This window comes from Tachysurus vachellii, chromosome 12 (assembly GCF_030014155.1).
Source record: "Tachysurus vachellii isolate PV-2020 chromosome 12, HZAU_Pvac_v1, whole genome shotgun sequence".
In the NCBI taxonomy this organism is placed as follows: domain Eukaryota; kingdom Metazoa; phylum Chordata; class Actinopteri; order Siluriformes; family Bagridae; genus Tachysurus; species Tachysurus vachellii.
In genome coordinates, this window is record NC_083471.1 from 23,942,156 (window position 1) to 23,963,162 (window position 21,007).

At 38.9% G+C, this 21,007-nt stretch overlaps 1 protein-coding gene across 1 annotated transcript in view; it reads right to left on the reverse strand.

Annotated features, from left to right (window-relative positions):
- scarf2 (scavenger receptor class F, member 2) overlaps positions 1 to 21,007 on the reverse strand; it is a 33,702-nt gene that overhangs the window by 8,060 nt on the left and 4,635 nt on the right. Inside the window, exons 2-9 of the mRNA XM_060884178.1 lie at positions 13,179 to 13,237; positions 12,221 to 12,322; positions 11,084 to 11,603; positions 10,776 to 10,994; positions 10,552 to 10,680; positions 7,108 to 7,211; positions 3,892 to 4,006; positions 3,191 to 3,315 (exon numbers count right to left, since the gene is read on the reverse strand). Coding sequence (XP_060740161.1) covers positions 3,191 to 3,315; positions 3,892 to 4,006; positions 7,108 to 7,211; positions 10,552 to 10,680; positions 10,776 to 10,994; positions 11,084 to 11,603; positions 12,221 to 12,322; positions 13,179 to 13,237 — 1,373 coding nt within the window. The remainder of the gene's footprint in view (positions 1 to 3,190; positions 3,316 to 3,891; positions 4,007 to 7,107; positions 7,212 to 10,551; positions 10,681 to 10,775; positions 10,995 to 11,083; positions 11,604 to 12,220; positions 12,323 to 13,178; positions 13,238 to 21,007) is intronic.

Below are 21,007 nucleotides of genomic sequence, written 5' to 3' on the forward strand. Positions count from 1 at the left end.
TGTAATAAATAAAGCAGCCATTATTTAAACTGTTAAATGTAAAGATTGTGTTTAGGCTGATTCCATAGAGGAACCATATCTCCAAGGGTTTTCATCAAGAATCAAAGCTTCTTAAAGAATCTTACGTGGATGATTCTTTTCCTTGTCCCACAATGTACTGTGTCCATGAAGGAAAATGTAAAACAACTAACAAAAGCAATGTTAAGAAATTAAGTGGTGTCATTCAAATTAACCCATTATGATCTAACAATCTTATTTTTGCTTGCCTGAAGAACCTCCTATTGCATGGTCCTTTAACCATTTTGCACAGGTGCTACAATGAGATGAACAATTATTTCTTTTTCCATTAATGAAGTAAAATCTGATGGTTATGGAAGCAACCATGTTTCAATGACAGAGTGGTGGACCACCAAAGAAAATCACCCTGGCAATCTGAAATGAAAGGAAAAAAAAATCATGTTTTTTTTGCAGTTTGCTGGAGAACCAAAAGAAAAAAAGCTAATGGTACTTTGGTAACCAAAGCAAAAGGTACTTTGGTAACCAAATGGTTGATCTGTGGTGTTGCTCTGAAGAACCCTTTTGAGTATCTTGTCATGAATGTATACAAGACTTTCAACAAAGAACAAGGGATAAATATATTAACTATAATTACGGGTTTCCTGGAAACCTTTTCGAAGAAAAGTACACATAATGTAAATTATGTAAATAATTTAAAATGTAAATTCCCATTTATAATGGAAAATGTGGAGGGATTGTCAAGTTCATAGTCAACTTCTTAAGAACATCCATGAAATGGTCCTTAAGGAATCTAAGGGCTTTCTATGGTGTGTACACTCTGATATGGTCCATAAAAGCTCTTAAATGGTCCTTTGTCAGGGTGAATGGTTTCATGAAGAAACTTTGGTGTTGTTCTCTAGATATACCAAAGTGTTTTGAGTGTTGTTCTGTAGATATACCAAAATTCTCTTCTGTATAATTTTACATAGAAATGTAAAGGCTTGCTGCAACTACAAACTGAGTGTTGGGTTCTACAAAGAACCTTTAAAACTTCTCTATCTTGAAAATGATGGTAAAAGCAAAAGTTACTAAATGTTTACAAGACATTGATGATATTTGGAGACCTTAATTTTCCCCAAAAAATAAACAAACTCTTAACAGCCAGATTGTCAGCATCACATAGACCATGAGAGCTCACCACAGGGGTTCCGCCTTGGCAAAAACAGGAGCGTCTTTGATTAAGGCTCACTATGAACCTGATCTCTAAACCACAGGGGTTTTTATTAAGGAATAGGGAAATGAGAGAAGAAACTGGAGGAGAAAAAAGTGCCTATTTGGACTTGGGATAATACAGACACGCGGCACTACAGGGAGCCAAGAGCAATAAGACCGGTACCGAGAGCATTCCTTTCAAATGAAAGCAACGAGACCCTGATCGAGTAGCCACAGTTCACTTTTTAACCCAGTGACAGCACTTTACCGCTGGTCTCAGATCAAACGGAGAAAGAAGAGGAGCATTAATGTTTGGTAGCATAACGTAAGGCGACATGGCGTGAGACGTGTGGCAGCACATCAGTCGAGAACACCAGGATCCCACAAACATGCACATTAAAACCGAGTAAACTAATCCAGTTTATATAAATAACACCAGCCCAGAGCGATGGAGAAGAACCACAGTGGATGGCTATTAATAAAAACAGTACTGTGTACTTAAGCCTAAGCAACTAAAACAACATGTCCATCATTGAGACAAGCTTTATATATAGGCCCAAATTAGAGCGGGTGAAAAAAAGGCTGCTAACTATTATGAAAAATGACACATTATACTTACAGTAGGGTCCAAAAGACCGAGTGTACTGTTTTTATTTCATCAGTTACACAATTTGTCAGATTATATTCCTCACACAGGATTACATCACTTTCTGAATAACTGCGAGTCAAAACACTTTTGTTATTCCTGCCTAAATGTGGTAGGAAGATAATAAAATGCCTACTAACTGAGGTGTAAATCATTAACACTGACAAAAGATGTCACCGGCACAGTGTTACAAATATGTACAAATGGACAGTGCTGTCTATATTGGAAAACATTTAAAAAAAAGTCACATTCATTCATTCATTCATTTTCTACCGCTTATCCAAACTATTCTCGGGGCACGGGGAGCCTGTGTCTATCTCAGGCGTCATCGGGCATCAAGGCAGGATACACCCTGGACGGAGTGCCAACCCATCGCAGGGCACACACACACTCTCATTCACTCACACACTAGGGACAATTTTCCAGAGATGCCAATCAACCTACCATGCATGTCTTTGGACCGGGGGAAGAAACCGGAGTACCCGGAGGAAACCCCCGAGGCACGGGGAGAACATGCAAACTCCACACACACAAGGTGGAGGCGGGAATCGAACCCCCAACCCTGGAGGTGTGAGGCGAACGTGATAACCACTAAGCCACCGTGTCCCCAAAGTCACATTCAACTCTTAATTTTTTTTTTTTAAGTTTTATCAAAGGTGTTTTGTGTCATGGTGTCGTATTCATTGTGAATAAAACTTCCGTATATAAAATGCCAGAACTGCATGCATGTCATGGTGTTTTATTCATTGTGAATAAAACTTCCATGTGTAACATGCCAGAACTGAAGCTAAAGTTTTATTTTTATCTTTATTTATTCCTAGAGACCAGAATTCAGAAAGTTACCAACATGTATAACACACCATACTTTATTTTCCCATCATTCATTTTCTTCATTGGGGTTCTTTATAAAACCCTGGGGTTCTGCATTTGGCCAATACACTCTTAAAGGGTTCCATGTCAGGGTATATGGTCTTATGAGGAATCATTAACATCGATGGAATGTTTCCATTAGACAGAAGGTCTATAGTCTTTGTTGACCCTCTCAAGGATTCAAACTATGATCTCACAACTTTGTTGGTTCATTTGTTTTTTACTACCTAATGCTCGAACCTCAACGTAAAGCCTTAGTTAAAAAGGTATATGTGCCACTTCCGGGAAATTTTTAGATGCTGTGTATGTGAGAAAATTCAGATATTTGCATAACTCGAACAAATTCGAATAAACAAACGCTAATATAAATTCCTCTACTCAAATGATATCTTGCACATCAGCCACATTCGATCTGCTATTCTCTTTATTTTTTTCTCAAAATGAAGAACATAGACTTAAACATACCAACAACTTTGGGGAGTTTCTGTCTCCGCAGAGGGATTCTTGGAAGCTTGGTGCTGATTCGGCTAAATCGTCCACACAGGATCCTCTTGGCCTTCTTACTGCCGGTTGAAGTTTCCCGGTCTGCACTGTAAGACACAAGATGTCTGTTGAGGACAAAACAATCGGGTCTACACTCCAGGTTACTGTGTGTTCTGCATCTGTGTGGTCCATCATCCTGAGTCCAGTGAGCTTTTTAATTCGATAGTGACCAAAAAAAAAAAAACGAGTAAAAAAAACACTTCATTAATTTCTGTGAATTATTTAAAATATGTACAAAACGAAACACACAGTGAAATTCTGTTATAGGAAAATAATTAACGATGGCATGTTTTACTTTTTTATCCATTTACAGTTACATTTAATGATGTGAAATCTTGACATTGCATTATGTATGTTTTAACAGCTATAAAGATATTCTTTCACCAGCCTTGTGAAAAAGATGCCAAAAAAAACAGACTTTGTCAAAGTTACAGCATTACAGGACATACAGCTGTTACAAAGTGCTAAAACTGGAGACTCCTTCCAAAATGTTACAGAAATATTATTACACTACAGTCGGCTGTTATACGATTACGAGCCGTGAACAGTGCGTGAGTGATATTAGTTTAGACAAAACGGTTTAGATCTGCATTTAATTAGACAGCGTTTGTTAACCTACGTACCTATTACAGTCTTTGTTGCTACAGAGACAGCAGCAGCAGAGCAGAGAGAGCAGGATGATCAGCAGTAAGGACACCAGAGTGCCTGCAGCGATCACACCCATCCGCTGGTTAGGATCTGAGGAAAGGAAAGGAAGGAATAAAACTTCAGGGACTTGTATGATTAACAACAGGAATTGGACAGAAATGGGTTTAACTGCTGGCTACGAGGAAAATATCTGGGCAAGCACAAATCTCTTTAGTGCAACAGTTACATAGTGTGTGTAGTCGAGAGTGATTATGATTTACATACACATCTGTGATTAAATGATTTGTCTAACAGGCTAAGTATGTGTAATTGGTTAAGATTGTGATTGTCTACAGGAAAACTTTACCATCTGTTTGAACATGGTGGCTATAACGTGATATAACCCGCCAAAAAAAAAACTGATCTATTCATCCTGTACTGCATCTTTGTAGTACTTTGTTTTAACTTTGTTTACCTACTTAACTCTCTCTCTCTTTTTCTCTCTCTCTCTTCCCTTGTTTCTCTTTTTCCTGAAGTATTTCTCTCCTCCATGAGAAGCTGCACTCACTCTCGCTAAAACAGGAAGCCAGCCAAAAAACACAGCCATAAAATCAGACACCACTCTGGAAACGCCATCAAGGCAGCAATGCTAAAGGCTGCAGCTGTCTACTATACTGACCTACATAGGACACACACACACACACACACACTCCTAACAGTGCATGTTACTAGCAACAGCTGTGCTTCATTCAGCCATAAAACTTTGTTTTCAGTGTTAGGAAAAAGTCTAATGTTTGACATTATCAAAGCGTTCATGGATAGTTGTGATGCATACTTCAGCTTCAACGCAAAGAAACAGCTTGTGACTGCTATGGTGAGCTGTGTTAACAAACCAGCAACACAAATGCGAGTCAGGATACACAACAATAAAACAAACAAACAAACAAAAAACTACAACAAAACCAAAAACACTGTAATTTGAGATTGACTTACAAGAACACCAGAAATATAAAAGGTTTAGAAAAAAACTACACAAACCCCAAAACACAACAATTTTAGAAGAACAAAACCAAAAACTGTTCTGGAGGGTTTATCTGTTTTTATTTTAGCTATTTTCACACAGCTATTTTCGAACTACATTAACATTAGCATGCAAAGTAGAAACCTTTTTATTTGTCTGTGTTATAGTCATACACCGTGTCCAATCAGAAAAATGATGTACACACGTTTCTTTTGGTGACGTGTTTGTGTATTTACTGTTGTGTTTTTGTTTACTTTCTGTATTTTGCGTATATGGGCATTGTTAATCTATAAACAGAAACTCAAATCATCACTAATTCAGTGAGTTTTTCTTCTGCTCTGCTCAATAAACCAAATCCACAGCTTTGTTGGTGATGACGCATGTGATGTCCTGCATTCAGCCAGAAACACTGAGTCACGTGCACTGAAATAAACCTTCCTGTCACTGTGTCAGTCCTCTTTGTCAGTTCTCTCTACACCACACTGAGGAACACCAGCTACAACCATCAGTTATAGTTTCCTATTATCCTGTTTACTTCAGGAGACATTTTACTTAAGGATAGTGTTTACTTCAGGAGAGAGTTTATTTCAGGATAGTGTTAACTTCCTAACAGTTTTTACTTCAGGATAATGTTTAAGTCTGGATAGTGTTTACTTCAGGAGAGATTTTACTTCAGGATAATGTTTAAGTCTGGATAGTGTTTACTTCAGGAGAGATTTTACTTCAGGATAATGTTTAAGTCAGGGTAGTGTTAACCTCAAGACAGTTTTTACTTCAGGATAGTGTTAATCCTTTTAGTTCAGGATAGTGTTTATTTCAGGACAAGACTTCAGTAGAGTTTTTACTTCAGGAGAGTTTTTACTTCAAAATAGTGTTTACGTCCACACAGTGTTTGTTTCAGAACAGTTTCAGGATAGTGTTTACTTCCATTCAGTTTTCACTTCAGGAGAGTTTTTTCTTCAGGATAGTGTTTATTTCAGGAGTTTTTTTTAAGTTCAGGATAGTGTTTACTTCCATTCAGTTTTTACTTCCCTGAGAGGATTTAATTCAGGATAGTGTTTATTTCAGGATATTGCTAACGTCCATTCAGTTTTTACTTCAGGAGAGTTTTTACTTCAGGATAGTGTTTATTTCAAGACAGTTTTTTACTTAATTCAGGATAGTGTTTATTTCAGGTGAGTTTTTACTTCAAAATAGTGGTTTCAGGATAGTGTTAACTTCCATTCAGTTTTTACTTCAGGAGAGTTTTTACTTCAGGATAGCGTTTACGTCAGCACAGTGTTTGTTTCAGAACAGTTTCAGGATAGTGTTTACTTCCATTCAGTTTTTACTTCCATGAGAGGATTTAATTCAGGATAGTGTTTATTTCAGGATAGTGCTAACGTCCATTCAGTTTTTACTTCAGGATAGTGTTTATTTCAAGACAGTTTTTTACTTAATTCAGGATATAGTTTATTTCAGGAGAGTTTTTACTTCAGGATAGTGTTTACGTCAGCACAGTGTTTGTTTCAGAACAGTTTCAGGATAGTGTTAACTTACATTCAGTTTTTACTTGAGGAGAGTTTTTAACTTCAGGATAGTGTTTATTTCAAAACAGTTTTTACTTAATTCAGGATAGTGTTTATTTCAGAATGGTGTTTATTTCAGTATAGTGTTAACTTCAAGACAGTTTTTACTTCAGGACAGATTTTACAGATCAACATGTAACCTTCAAAAGGCCTTTACACAAAGCTACAGAATATTTTATAAAGGTTCCTGTTGTAATAACTGCTTCCTTTTTTCTTTCTTTCTTTCTTTCTTTCTTTCTTTCTTTCTTTCTTTCTTTCTTTCTTTCTTTCTTTCTTTCTTTCTTTCAAAAACATGTCACTAGACATGTTCCACGCTGACAGACTGACTTTTTTTTAACACTTACCTAAAACCATTTGTTGTAATGATCATTAAGTCATGCACAGTTTTAAGCATCTGAGTTTTTTAAGCACTTGCAGCAAACACACTGTGCCCTTCATTTCCCTTGACGCAATGGAAAAAAACAACTGATGTTAGACCCCACAAGTATGTCTCAAGCCTCCAAGAATAATCCCAGTGTCTCCAAAACAAACGTCATAGCAAAGTATCCCAGGCTTATCCATCGTTTTTCTCACAGATTAGAAGAAAGAGCGAGACAGAGAGAGAAATGAGAGCTTGCTCTTACACAAATTGCAGGCTCCAGACACAGGGTTGCAGTTTTTATCATGGCAAGGACAGGTTTGTGCGCAGTTCACCCCAAACTGGCCCGACTCACAAGTCAGATTGCAGCTGAAAAAAATAGAGAAGAAATGGTCAATGAATGTGCTAATGAGTAAAGAGTGCAAAAATGAGAAGCTTTAAACATCATGTAGAGGTTTGGCCAGAGGTATGTCACCATCAGCACGACTCTCATAGACAGAACAACATTGAGTCATTCAGCGTTTGAGGAAAACTTTACATGGTTTCTGACTCAATTTGTTCTTTGCCTTTGTAGAAGGTGTGTAAGAGTTTTACTGTTATTAATGGACAGATATCTCCAGTCTGACACTATAATAATATCTGCACCTGTTCTAACCCGAAAGCCGAATTTATCCAACACAAAATAATTTACAACCCCAAGAGTGGTTCGATACCAATCACAGAAACAATGCAAACAGCAGGAAAACCAAAGTAAAGGCTTATTTTCTTTCTTTCATTTACTTCTTTCTCAATATTTTTTCCTTCTTTCTTTTACCTTTTTCTCTTTTACTTTTTCTTTCTAGAATCGTATTCTTTCTTTCTGTCGATCTTTGTATTTTCTTTCTTTCTTTCTTTCTTTCTTTCTTTCTTTCTTTCTTTCTTTCTTTGATTGCATTCTTTCTTTCATTCATTCTTTCTTTCTTTCTTGGATTGCATTTTTCTTTCTTTCTTTCTTTCTTTCTTTCTTTCTTTCTTTCTTTCTTTCTTTCATTGCATTCTTTCTTTCATTCATTCTTGCTTTCTTTCTTTCTTTCTTTCTTTCTTTGATTGCATTCTTTCTTACTTTCATTCATTCTTTCTTTCTTTCTTGGATTGCATTTTTCTTTCTTTCTTTCTTTCTTTCTTTCTTTCTTTCTTTGATTGCATTCTTTCTTACTTTCATTCATTCATTCTTTCTTTCTTGGATTGCATCTTTCTTTCTTTCTTTCTTTCTTTCTTTCTTGATTTCTTTCTTTCTAGCTTTGTAGTTTCGTTTGATGTTACTAGTTAATTGACATGCCCTACAACCTGTACAGAAACAAAAGAAACTACAAAAGAATAAGCGAGAAGTTTCTATGACTTTCCTGATGTAATTTAGGAGCCACTACAACCATCCTCCTTCGCTCTGTTGGAAAAAATGTTGCTTGGCAAACTGCTCTAATTTCCTAACATTTAGTAAACATTAATAAACACACTCTGTGATTTGTGCCAATCAGCCATTCTTGTCAAGCAGAAGACTTTTTTCTTCTTAATTCTAATTTTTCAGTACAATCTGTCGCTAAAAGTCACAGTCGGGATGTTTTCAGAACTCTTTCACGTTTTGGTGTCAGCTATCTTTCCCACAGTCGATACAGCTCCATACTGCGTTTGTTCACTGCCCTGGCTGTTTCTTCTCTAAACATATAGACTAAATGGGATAGAAACTATCTGCTCACATGCACATGCACAAGGAACAAACATCCTGGCAGAGGTTGTAATCTGTTAATGTGCTGAATCGCATTGAAACCACAAGTACTCATGGAATGTGAGTGTTCCACGCCTCTGGATCCGTGGAAAAACATGCAAGTATTATGAAATAGCAATAAATGTTTAGAGATTTTATAAAAGAAGAAAAACTTTTAGTGATTGTATGCACATGGGCTTCATGCTCACCATGTTTACAAAAAAAGATTTGATAAATGACCCACAGTTATGTATCCATTTCTTGTCATTTTTGGAAAACATCAAATTTTGTTCTCAATATGGCAATAGAGCGAGGTGATTTAGCAACACACCATTATTCCTGTCAGTTTTGCCTCATTTCCACCATCACTTGGTGTCGTGGAAAAATAAATCAATAGCATGGGTGATTAGCTTGCTACATTATTAACAGCAGACAATTAGTGAAGTCTTCTAGAAGGCTTCTAGAAAGTTCTAGACAACACTTTCAGAGACAAACTTCTGGAATTCTAGGAACATCCACAGATGTTATAATGGTAATTCCAGGACACCAGTCTTAGGGCAAGAACATTTGGCACAAAGGGCGCAAGATTTTAGCCTATAGAATGGAAAATTATCTTCAGGGATACTGGAATGTGCAAACTGAGAAATTCTAGAATTTCTAGAAAAGAATCTGGGATAGGGGGCACGATGGCTTAGTGGTTAGCACGTTCGCCTCACACCTCCAGGGTTGGGGGTTCGATTCCAGCCTCCACCTTGTGTGTGTGGAGTTTGCATGTTCTCCCCGTGCCTCGGGGGTTTCCTCCGGGTACTCCGGTTTCCTCCCCCGGTCCAAAGACATGCATGGTAGGTTGATTGGCATCTCTGGAAAATTGTCCATAGTGTGTGATTGCGTGAGTGAATGAGAGTGTGTGTGTGCCCTGCGATGGGTTGGCACTCCGTCCAGGGTGTATCCTGCCTTGATGCCTGAGATAGGCACAGGCTCCCCGTGACCCGAGGTAGTTCGGATAAGCGGTAGAAAATGAGTGAGAGAGGGATCTGGGATTTCCTTGTTTGTGTTTTAGAATAGAACAGTAAAACATAAGGGAAACTAAAATGGTAAAAGTATTTCTATAACTTTAGAATCTGAATATCTTTATTTTATTGGGACTAGGGAGAACTAGTTTGTAGGTGTGAATTAGCTACAGGAAATTTGTAGACTTATGTAGTGGGTGGCAATAAGCTACTGGAAATCAGCTACTAGAAATCAGCTACTTTAAGATGGAATTGTTATCGGAATTGGAAGACCCAGCTACATGGTGCTACATTTCGTCGCTGTCAGGCGGAATCCTCGTATCTCCAAAATCATTACTTTTCAAAAACGGCGTACCTTATCTGCAGTGCACAGGGTTTAGTCCGCGTTGCAGTGGATTGTCTTGCGCTAAATTCCTGTCCTCAGACGAGCACCAGAACTAACGGGGGTCAAGATTTTTTTTTCTTTGAGCCCAGTGTTTTGAAGACATTTACCTCAGAAGACGTGTTGATTCGTTGCGACTCTTCTTGAGGAGAAATATGCCGCGAAGCTCTCCCGCGGAGTGAGGAAGAGGTGGACAGTTGAAGTGTCCAATGGAGTTATGAGATTTGCGCTCAAGCTATTTTCAAGACTTTAGATTGGTTAATAACTTGTAAAAATAACAGACCCACGTGGGGACTGACCAATAGCATCTATATGTGAAAAAATATGAAATTGACCAAATTTGGACATACGAGGTTTCCGCCCGACAGCAACGATTTGCTAGTGAATATTGGAAATTGGGCAAGGGGGTTGGAATTTACACTTGGAGATTAGAATTTGGGAGAGGAAAACATGGAGAACATTCTAGCTTGGGAATTAGTTTTGGCAGACTGGGAACTGGGAGAAATTATTTGACTACCCATAAGTCTTTAAAACTGTACCTCACAGGAAAATAAGTAAAAAAAGTGTGACACTTACAAAGTCCCATAAAAGCCTGGATCACAGAGGCACTCTCCTGTAGCAAAGTGACATTCTCCATTAAAACAGTGACTGCAGTCATTCTCACAGTTCTCCCCGTAGGTACCATTGGGACAGCGAACCTCACAGCTATAGACAAACAGCAGTTTATTTCTCAAACAATAGTTTATCAAAGATACAAACCAATGAAAATCACAAATGCATCAACAAATATTGGTTTCTACCGATCTCCTATCCAGCCAGGATTACAGTGGGAGCACTTCCCGTCAATGCGATTGCAGAAGTGGCCATCTTTACACGGTGGACACTCATCTTTGCAGTTCTCTCCGAAAAAACCTGGCGCACACATCTGATCACACTTGGTGCCATTCCAGCCTTTTTCGCAGGTAACACAGCGTCCTTCTGTGACCTTACATGGTTGCTGACCCTTACAGTGACCACATCTGCAAGAAGTGAAGATTTAGTACATCAGATTGGAAAAATGCAAAACCTAATCCAAATGATCCAGTGCTTTTTCTCCTGGTCTCCTTACTTGTTCCTGCAGTTCTGTCCATAAAACCCTGCAGGACATGGCTCCCTGCAGAATTTGCCCCTGTAGCCTGGTTTGCAGGTGCAGGATCCATCTGCCTGGTTGCATTTCCCATGCACGCACTGACAGTAGCGTTCACAGTTCGGGCCCCACAGACGGTCACGGCATTGGCATCGCCCGGTGAACTGCTCACATGGTGAGTTGTTGCAGGCACACTGGGCACCACAGTTACGCCCATACCACCCTGGAGAGCAGAGGCAGCGGCCTGTGCTCTGGTCACATACTGAGTTTAGGCTACAGTAGCAGTTGTTGCTGCAGTGCGGACCCCAAAAACCGGCATGGCACGTGCACTTGCCAGTCTCCTGGTCACACTTGCCTTTCTGGCAGGGGCATGGTTTCTCACAGTTCTCCCCCCAGCGATTTGGGTGGCATGTGCACTTGCCCGTTACATCATCGCACTTGCCGTTAGGGTGACATGTGCATTTGCCTTTGCAGTCGGGACCCCAGAATTGAGCAGGACACTCTATAGGGAAAGACAGATGTTTTAATTTAACCATGATGAAGTCATGATGAAAACACGAGGCCCTATATTACGTGAGTATAAAAACTGGAAGCATTGAATGCATCCACCCACTTTCCTTGGTAAATTGCTGTTGCCTGGACTACATATGCATTCTGAAACACAACTGATTTTATTTTACGCAATAACACTTTCTTGTCACATGTTTGACATTCACACTCTGCAACAGCATGGATAACTTCCTGCTCTTTCTTATTGCAAACTACAGTTGATACATCTTTTACAATTTTTACACTAAACTGACCAGCCCATATACTTAATTTAAAACATTTCAAGTGACTTTACCTCTAAACCTAAGCTCAAACAATTAAACAAAATCACATTTTAAGAAGACATTCCAATCCTGATGCTCACAAAACAGATTACTTATTGTATACATCATTACACGAGATTTTAGAGAAAAAACATGGAGAAAATAAACACAAAACAGACTTGTTTTGCAAGTTCTTGTAGGATGTTTTTGGATCCTATGTTGAGCATCTGTGTCATCCATCATCGTTTGCTGAGAATGCTGAAAATGTTTTGTAGGAAGGAAGTCCTAACACAAAATGGTCTCTTACTGGTGTCACAGCTCGCTCCAAAATATCCATGGCGGCAGCGGCACTCATTCGGTCGGACACACACCTCGTTCTCCTTGCAAGTGAAATTGCCCTCGCAGAGAGCTGGCAAAAAATATGATTGGAGTGAAAATATTGTTGATATATGTATAATGTATTCCTGAATAGTTTTAAGGATGTGGAAATTCCAGAACTAATGGGTGGGAACTGGCTATAAGAAAATCTATAAGAACTGAAAACTAGATTTCTAATTGTAATAACCAGGGTTCTAGTAGTAATTCTTTGGTTTTCAAAGAAAAGTGGTTTGGTTAAATGGTATTAGATTTATTCTAAATAAAAATAAAAAGATTTTATAGCACAATCACAGAATGACCAGATATAAATAATCTGAAATTCAAGGTCAAGATTGCTGATAAAATTTTAAAACCCTTTTCCACTGAGTGCTGTTAATAAGAGCACCCATTGGATAACCAAACATCCTGTCAGAAGAAGAAGCCATTTTAACCTAAGCACTTTTTTCACGTTGGAACTTTTGAGCACAGTGATTTTGACATGTTTACTCTTTCTGTCATCAATGTGATGTCACAAATGGGTGAAAGCTGAACTACTTGGAAACAGAAGGTCCACATGTTCCTATCTAAAAATGTGCACTGCAAAAAACCCAGTCATCTTAAAGCCTATCTAGAATTTCTAATGAATTTCCACTTTATATTCATAATATTTTGCTTCATTCATGTTACAAATATAACTCCACTATGAGACAAGGACAGAACTTAAACAATATACTATATATTCTATTATATGTTAGGCTATTTATTACTAATAATTGGCTTGAACACTTAATGATAACATTTAAAACCAAAATGGTTTATTCTGATGCTAGGTCTTAATTCTAGAATTTTTGAATTTTTAGAATGCTAAAACCCTGATTATAGGTTTTAGCAAGATGGAAAGTTCTTACGTGTCAAACACTCGTCTCCTTGTTGTGCCCATCCACTGCAACACGCAAACCCTGGAGACCTAGGAAGAAAGAGAAATAAATAAAGTTCTTCCACACTTGAGTGAATTAATTTTATTCTAGTTGGGTTACAATATAGGTGGGTTACAACAGAAGAAGGAGAAATAAGAGTGGTTGACAAATCATGACCTTCAACGTCACCCTAGACAATACGTCTCAAGTTAATTATACGGTAACAAACAATGTAATCAGCATCTGAACAGGCGCTTACATCCTATTACACATCACTTCTGTACCACTTCAAATATGACCCTACACACTTAAAAATGAAAGTGCCAGGAAGAACCAAAATGGGGTTTTCACAGTGATGTCATTTTTGATAACCCAAAGAACCTTTAAGTAAATAGTTCTTAAAATAATTTTAATTTCTTAATTAATTTTTAAGAGCCATAAAGAACCTTTTTTATAGTCTAAAGAACTTTCATTCATTACAAAGAACCAATGGAAACATTCCATGGGTGTTAAAGGTACTTCATAGAAAAATACACACAGACAAAGAACCCTGAAACCAAACTCAATATATTAGTTTAATATACTTCATTTAAGTCTTAAATACACACTTGCTTCTAAAACCCTATTCGGACGGGATTAGTTTTACGTGGGGACGTGGAGTAATGCAATTTTACCTCAGGACCTCTGTAATATTAATTGGCCAGTTCGCACGGGACAAGACATCTCAGTAAAACTAGCAGAAGTGGGAGGGGTAACAAGCTTTACGCACCACAGTAACCTCCTTGTCGTCATGTGCGTATGACGTTGCTTCCTGTTATCACGTGTGCAAACAGAAAACATGGCGCCTCCATGCTTGCAAAACGCGACAAAAACTACTTTTAAACAGGAAATGACGGAATTTTACCGTACATATTTACAGCGGGTCTATTCGGACGGGATTAGTATTACCTGAGGTAATTTTTCCGGACCTTTTTACAGAAGGTAAAAGTCGCCGTAATCTTTACTGACATTGTCCGTAATGATTACCGAGATGGCACATTCGGACGGGACTAAAATCACAGAGAAGCTCTGGTAATAATTACTTTACCCCCACGTCCCTACGTAAAACTAATCCCGTCCGAATAGGGCTTTAGAGTGGAACACCATGCATGTTCTAAAAATAAAGAATAAAAAATCCAAGCGTTTTTACCATATTTGTAACCCATTTCCTCAATTAACACATACACTCTTAAAGTAAAGGGTTCTTGAAGGATTCACTTGGTCAAATCTTCCTAACAGCTTGTTGCAGGGTTCTTTTCAAGAGTCTGGTTATACTAATAATGACCAATAATATGGGGTTTGTACCACAAATTTAGACAGTTACAACATACATTGGTAAAAAAAGGATTTGTGGGTTAAATATTGGTATTTAACATCCAAAAAAGGGTTCTACTTGAAGCCTGATATAAAAAAAAACCTTTCTTTAATAACTTAAGGGTTCTTTCAGGCTTTCAATTAAACAGCCCTTATGACCGACATGTTCTGGATATTAAGAAAAATATAATTATCATTAATTTATGGTTTGTACCACATAATTATCTAGTAATTACCTACACTATTAGAATAAAGGTTCTTATAAAGGTTCTGTGAGACTACATTGAATAATCAAGGGATGTTAAAACAAATGCAGTAGACCATTTAAGAGTAGCAGTTAATACACACAGTACTTTGTATTAATTATTTAGGGTTCTTTTATAGCTTATCGGATTAGGTGGTACACAGTAAATGCATACATTCTTAAAAAAAAATCTCTTCAGTGGTTCATCATGAGTTTTTACAAATAACAAATTTTACAAACAAATAACTCTTAAAAATTAAAGGCTTCCGATATGGTGCTTTGTCAGTATGTATGGTTCTTTGAAGAACCTTTAACATCCATGTAAATTTTCCATTTTCTTGTATGGTAAAAGGTTCCTTGTAGTGGAAAAAAGGTTCTATGCACTATAAAAATGTTCCTTACGGTACTAACTAAAACTTTGGTTCTTTTAAGAACCTTTTACCACTTTTTGGTTCCTCCTGGTATCTTTATTTTTACGAGTATATATGCTTTATGTTGCTGTTTCTCTGACCCAAATCTGTCCCTGAGTGATCTTCTTCAACATCTCATCGATTGTGTGGTTCACACAGAGTATACACGACGTCTGGCTACCATCTGTGGCTTCTATCAAACATGATGGCGGATGCTTCAAATAACAATCGCGTACAACAGAAACACAGATGGACATCCACACATGCACGCAGCAAATGGTTGTTTCTTAGAGACCCCTTATTCTGTTAAGCAGCTGCCCCTGAATCTACGCAGTGCTGTTTGAAGTGATGGCCACTTGGGATCGTGCGACGATGACAGAGAAGTTCAGTATAAGGCCACATACTGATGAGATTAGTTTCACTGTTCCATGTCCCAGACCTTGGTTTCAAACAGACTGAATGAAATGTCCTGAAAATACTTTGTGGAAGAGCCAAGCCAAAGAAAGAATTCTGAATACAGTGTTTATACCAATAGGTTTTCCTATGAACCATAACACATAGTTACCGTATTCTTTAGGTTGTACTGACGCTAAAATTGAAGCCTGTTTTTTTTCTGTTGGTTTTAACAGTTATGACAACAATAAACCTTTCCAAAGAAAAATATATTCATGTTATAACTTCACTGAATCTCCAGGTTACCTCATTGCACTTAGAAGGGAAATGATTTATAATCACATGCTTCCTGAGGTTCCCTTTTGATTCTGGTTTCTCTCAAGCTTTATTGCTCATGTTGTCTCAGGGTGTTTTTCCTAGTCACCTCTTGTAGCTCCTTAGAGATACATTTAAATTGAAAATATATAATTTCCAAATTCTGAACTTTTCTATATTCCCCTAAAGCTGCTGTGTGACAGTGTTAACTGCTGAAGGCTTAATTGAATTGATTGACAAATCAATTGACATTTGACATTTGGCTTAATTGACATTTCGTCACTGGACTGAAGAATTATATGCATGGTTCACTTGAGAGTCTAAAGTTCTTAAAATCTGGAAAGCAACAAATGTCTAAGTATAAAGCAACAAATAATTGTGTATTACACTCTGCCACTGACTACTCTGGCAGAGGGTGTGAAAGAAAAATCAGAAGGGTTCTTCAATTTTTTTTTGAGACCCTTAACGAAGCTACATTCACTTTGCAGCTCATCTTCTGGCTAGCTACAGTAGCTATCTCACTTTGTTTTGTTCATTCCAGTTAAAAGTGCTACTGGTAAAAATGGCATCCCATTTTCCTCATCATCTGACCACCTTTCATAAGTCAAAAATCCATGAAAAATGTATTGTTTGTCATGTTTACTGACAATGTCACTAAAACTACTGTAGTAAAGGTTACAAACTACTGTGGGAAGTGGAATTGTATGTGTTGAACACTCGAGTCGACTGGACTGATACACCCAGTGAAATGTCCCGGTGTGGTAATAATTAAGCATCGCGTTAGTTCTGGCAGGCCACGTCGTCAAGCGTGCATCAGCTGTTCATCAGCTGTCCATGACGCGCACCAATCCGGTTACGACATCCATATTACCCGACCATTTAAATTCCCATTCATTGAGCCGCTTTCTAGCGCGTCGCTGCTGCTGCGACTTAAACTCCCTCCTCCAACCCCGACTCCACCATGCCGGAACCTGTGTTCGTCGTACCAGTTTACGTCTTAAATCTCCACATATTTTTCTCTCTCTCTCTCCCTCTCTCTCTAATTATTTCATTATTTATTTATCCATTTATTAATTTTTTTCCATTTGCCAAAAAAAAAAACAAACAAACAAAAAAACTCTATGCATGATTAATGGTTCTGTTATGGGGTCTATTCTATTTTCTAGTTGCTGCTCTCCCCGCTCGGCCCATGCATGCGCATGGACAGAACCATACCGCCAACACTAACTGTATGCTATCATCTAATAAATTCTCATTTGACAAAGTGGACCTGACAGAACTAAATATAATTGGAACACCAGAACACCGATAGACCTCTCGTCTTCATTCATCTTCTACCACTTATCCGACACTATCTCAGGTGTCATCAGGCATCAAGGCAGGATACACCCTGGACGGAGTGCCAACCCATCGCAGGGCACACACACACACACACACTCTCATTCACTCACGCAATCACACACTACGGACAATTTTCCAGAGATGCCAATAAACCTACCATGCATGTCTTTGGACCGGGGGAGGAAACCGGAGTACTATTAGATCTATTAGATCTAAGGATCTATTTGAGCGGAGGGTACAGATAGTATAGGGGAGGAAGGTGGACGGGCTAAAAAACTAAAGCACCGCTGCATCACTCTAGTCAGAGATGAAGTGAGGCCTAATTTCCAAAGCATTAGCAAAGCACTGGTAGTGGGCAGTGGAATGGTCACTGTGGGTAAAACCTTGAAATTTAACACCAACATTAGAACAAGTTTAAACTAAAAAAGATTCGCTTATCTAAGAATTTAAATATAAAATAATTATTGGATGCTACTGAAGATTGAAGCTTATAAACCTGTGGACTATGACATGCAAAAGTGGTTTATATTACTCAGTTAGGCCTGGGGAATATAAACCACTTTTGCATGTCATAGTCCACAGGTTTAAATGTGGGCAGTTGCCCACATTTTCTCATCTACAGTGCTGAAGAGATACGACATATGAAGAGCTGTTCCTCATCCTCCATCACATGTGACCCCAAGAGGCCCTGTCCATGCTTTTACTTCCAGCAAAGCAGTGAACTCTGCTCTGCCTTAAGTTAAGGTTTGTTTAGCCTCTGAATGTGTGTGTGTGTGTGTGTGTGTGTGTGTGTGTGCCAGACATGAGCTTCACCACAACCTTGCCTCTTCTGCTCTATGTCAAACTACACATACCACACCGAGAGCTGGTAAAAAGAGAAAGAGAAAAAGAGAGAGTTAAACCACAATCATCTTGAATTCATGGAAGCTGAAGTGAATGGAAACTGAAGATCAGTCACAAGTTTGATGCAACTCGATTCAGCAAGAATATAGAATGGAAATTCTGAGTAATTCTGAGAAAATAGCCCAACTTCCTGCCAGGGAATGTTTTTCCCTCCCCACCAGATTATTTTTGGTGCACTGGGATCTGATTCATGTGCACTGATATCAATCTGGAGTCAAGGATCTGTTATCTGCCCAGATTTAAAAAAAAAAAACAAAGCTTGCAAATAAGAAACGCCTGGGTAAAAATTTCCCCTTTAGCTGCCTCTGAAATGACTTGTAGAAAAAGGTGGTAAAATATTGTATGCCTGCAAACATGTGTCATTATAATAACACTTTAGCAAACAAATGAAATTTGGGTGGGCAAAACAACTGCATTTTGGCTTTCTTGCTTAAGGTCAGAAGATACAGCATTCTTTCTTATGATGAATTACTCTCATCTCATGATTAGCACATACCAGCATGGCGTAGGAGTTCGTCTAAACGATATTGTGGTGTCTGCGGTATTTTGCAGACACTTCCAGGAGGCCAAAGGTTTTCTGGCTGGTTAAAGTAGTTTATTGTTCCAAATCCACAGAACTTTGTGTCATATTCACCAAAGCGTTCAAAAATGTAATCAAATTAAGAAAAATGTTCTGATGAGGCGTGGCCATTATACGCTCACCAGTCACTTTAATAGTAAGATTGTAAACCTCATTAGTCATGCAAATATTTAAATAGGTAGCATTGTGCTGCATAAAATTATAAATAGGAGGAAATGAACTGATTTTTTAATACACAACAGTCTCTAGTGTTTAGACTGAATGGTACAAAAACAAAGAAACAAACAAACAAACAAACAAACAAAAAACCACCTAGTCAGAGGCAGTTCTGTGGGCAGAGCTTGTTGCTTGTTAATGACAGCGGTTCAAAGGGAATGGCCAGACTGGTTCAAACAAACAGGAAGTAAACTCAAATAATTACTCTTTGCTACTGGTGAGCAGGAAAGCAACTCCGAATGCACAACTCTCACTCTCTCACTCTCACTCATTTTCTACCGCTTATCTGATCTACCTCGGGTCACGGGGAGCCTGTGCCTATCTCAGGCGTCATCGGGCATCAAGGCAGGATACACCATGGACCGAGAGCCAACCCATCGCAGGGCACGCAAACACTCTCATTCACTCACACACTACGGACAATTTTCCAGAGATGCCAATCAACCTACCATGCATGTCTTTGGACCGGGGGAGGAAACTGGAGTACCCGGAGGGACCCCCGAGGCACGGGGAGAACATGCAAACTCCACACACACAAGGCGGAGGCGGGGATTGAACCCCCAACCCTGGAGGTGTGAGTCAAACGTGCTAACCACTAAGCCACCGTGCCAACATGGCCACAGTGTGTTTTTTGTTGATTTTCGGGACAATAGTTTTAAAAATACCACGTGGTTCAGGGTTTGCATTCGAGCTAATGTCGCTAAGGTTTAAAAAGTAAAATGTCGGTCGTAATGGCTGCTAAAATGACATGTATTGACAGAAACATGCTTTTCAGGGACATAGTGTGACAGTCCCTTCATAGTAAAATTTCTGTTGAGGTTTGATATTTTTAGTACAGTTTAAGAAAAAACCTAGTGATAAACAGCTACTTCAGGACAACTGACAGTGGACATGATGGAGGAGTGGATAAGGTTAATAAATTAAACAGGTTTGAATCAGCATCCTTTATACTGCTTTCCTCAGAATGAGAACAGAGCTATGAAAGGAAACCACAGCCACCTCCCAACTACTCCCCCTTATTTAGTGGGTGTTTCACACTTACTTCATGGACACTTTTACCAGTTGCTGTTCTCAAGATAACAAGGCCACCCCACTTCACTGGTAACCACGATGATGCAGTTTACAAATGTCCAGGTGACAAATAGCTGAAGGGACTCTGATGGGGTCCGTTCCAGGGTGCTCAAGGCCTGTGTGGCCCAGCTGGGAGGTGTCCATCAGAAGATTTTTAATATAAGTCTGGATCTCAAAAAAGTCTGAGTGTTGTGAAAGATGTCTTGCCTTGTTCCTTTGCCAAAGACACCTCGTCTTTGTGGCTTCAAGGATTACAGACCGGTGGCTCTGGCCTCCCACATCGTGAAAACCCTGGAGAGATTCATCCTCCAACAGCTAGGGTCCATGGTCAGCCCATATCTAGACACACTCCAGTTCACCTACCAGCCGAGACTGGGAGTGGAAGATGCCATCATCTACCTACTAATCTGTGTGTACTCACACCTGGATACTGTAAATTGTCAAGCACTGTGAGGGTCTTTGATTTTAACTTTGATTCTAACTTATAGAATGGCATTTTTCTGTCATCTGATTCACTGCTGTTACATATTTAAACAGTGTAGTTCAATAATATTGGAAATTCATCAGTGACGTGACATACGGCTAAATACGGTGACCCATACTCAGAATTCGTTCTCTGCATTTAACCCATCCAAAGTGCACACACACAGCAGTGAACACACACACACCGTGAACACACACCTGGAGCAGTGGGCAGCCATTTATGCTGCGGCACCCAGGGGAGCAGTTGGGGGGTTCGGTGCCTTGCTCAAGGACACCTCAGTCGTGGTATTGCCGGCCCGACACTCGAACCCACAACCTTTGGGTTAGGAGTCAAACTCTCTAACCATTAGGCCACGACTTCCCCCATCCACGACTTACCCTTCATCCACTGTACAACACCCATACTTTAACTTAACATGTATATTTATTTTGAATTCCTATATTTTATTTACTTTAGATTATATCGGGAGCAACTGCAACTTAACAATTTCTCTGCGGAGATCAATAAAAT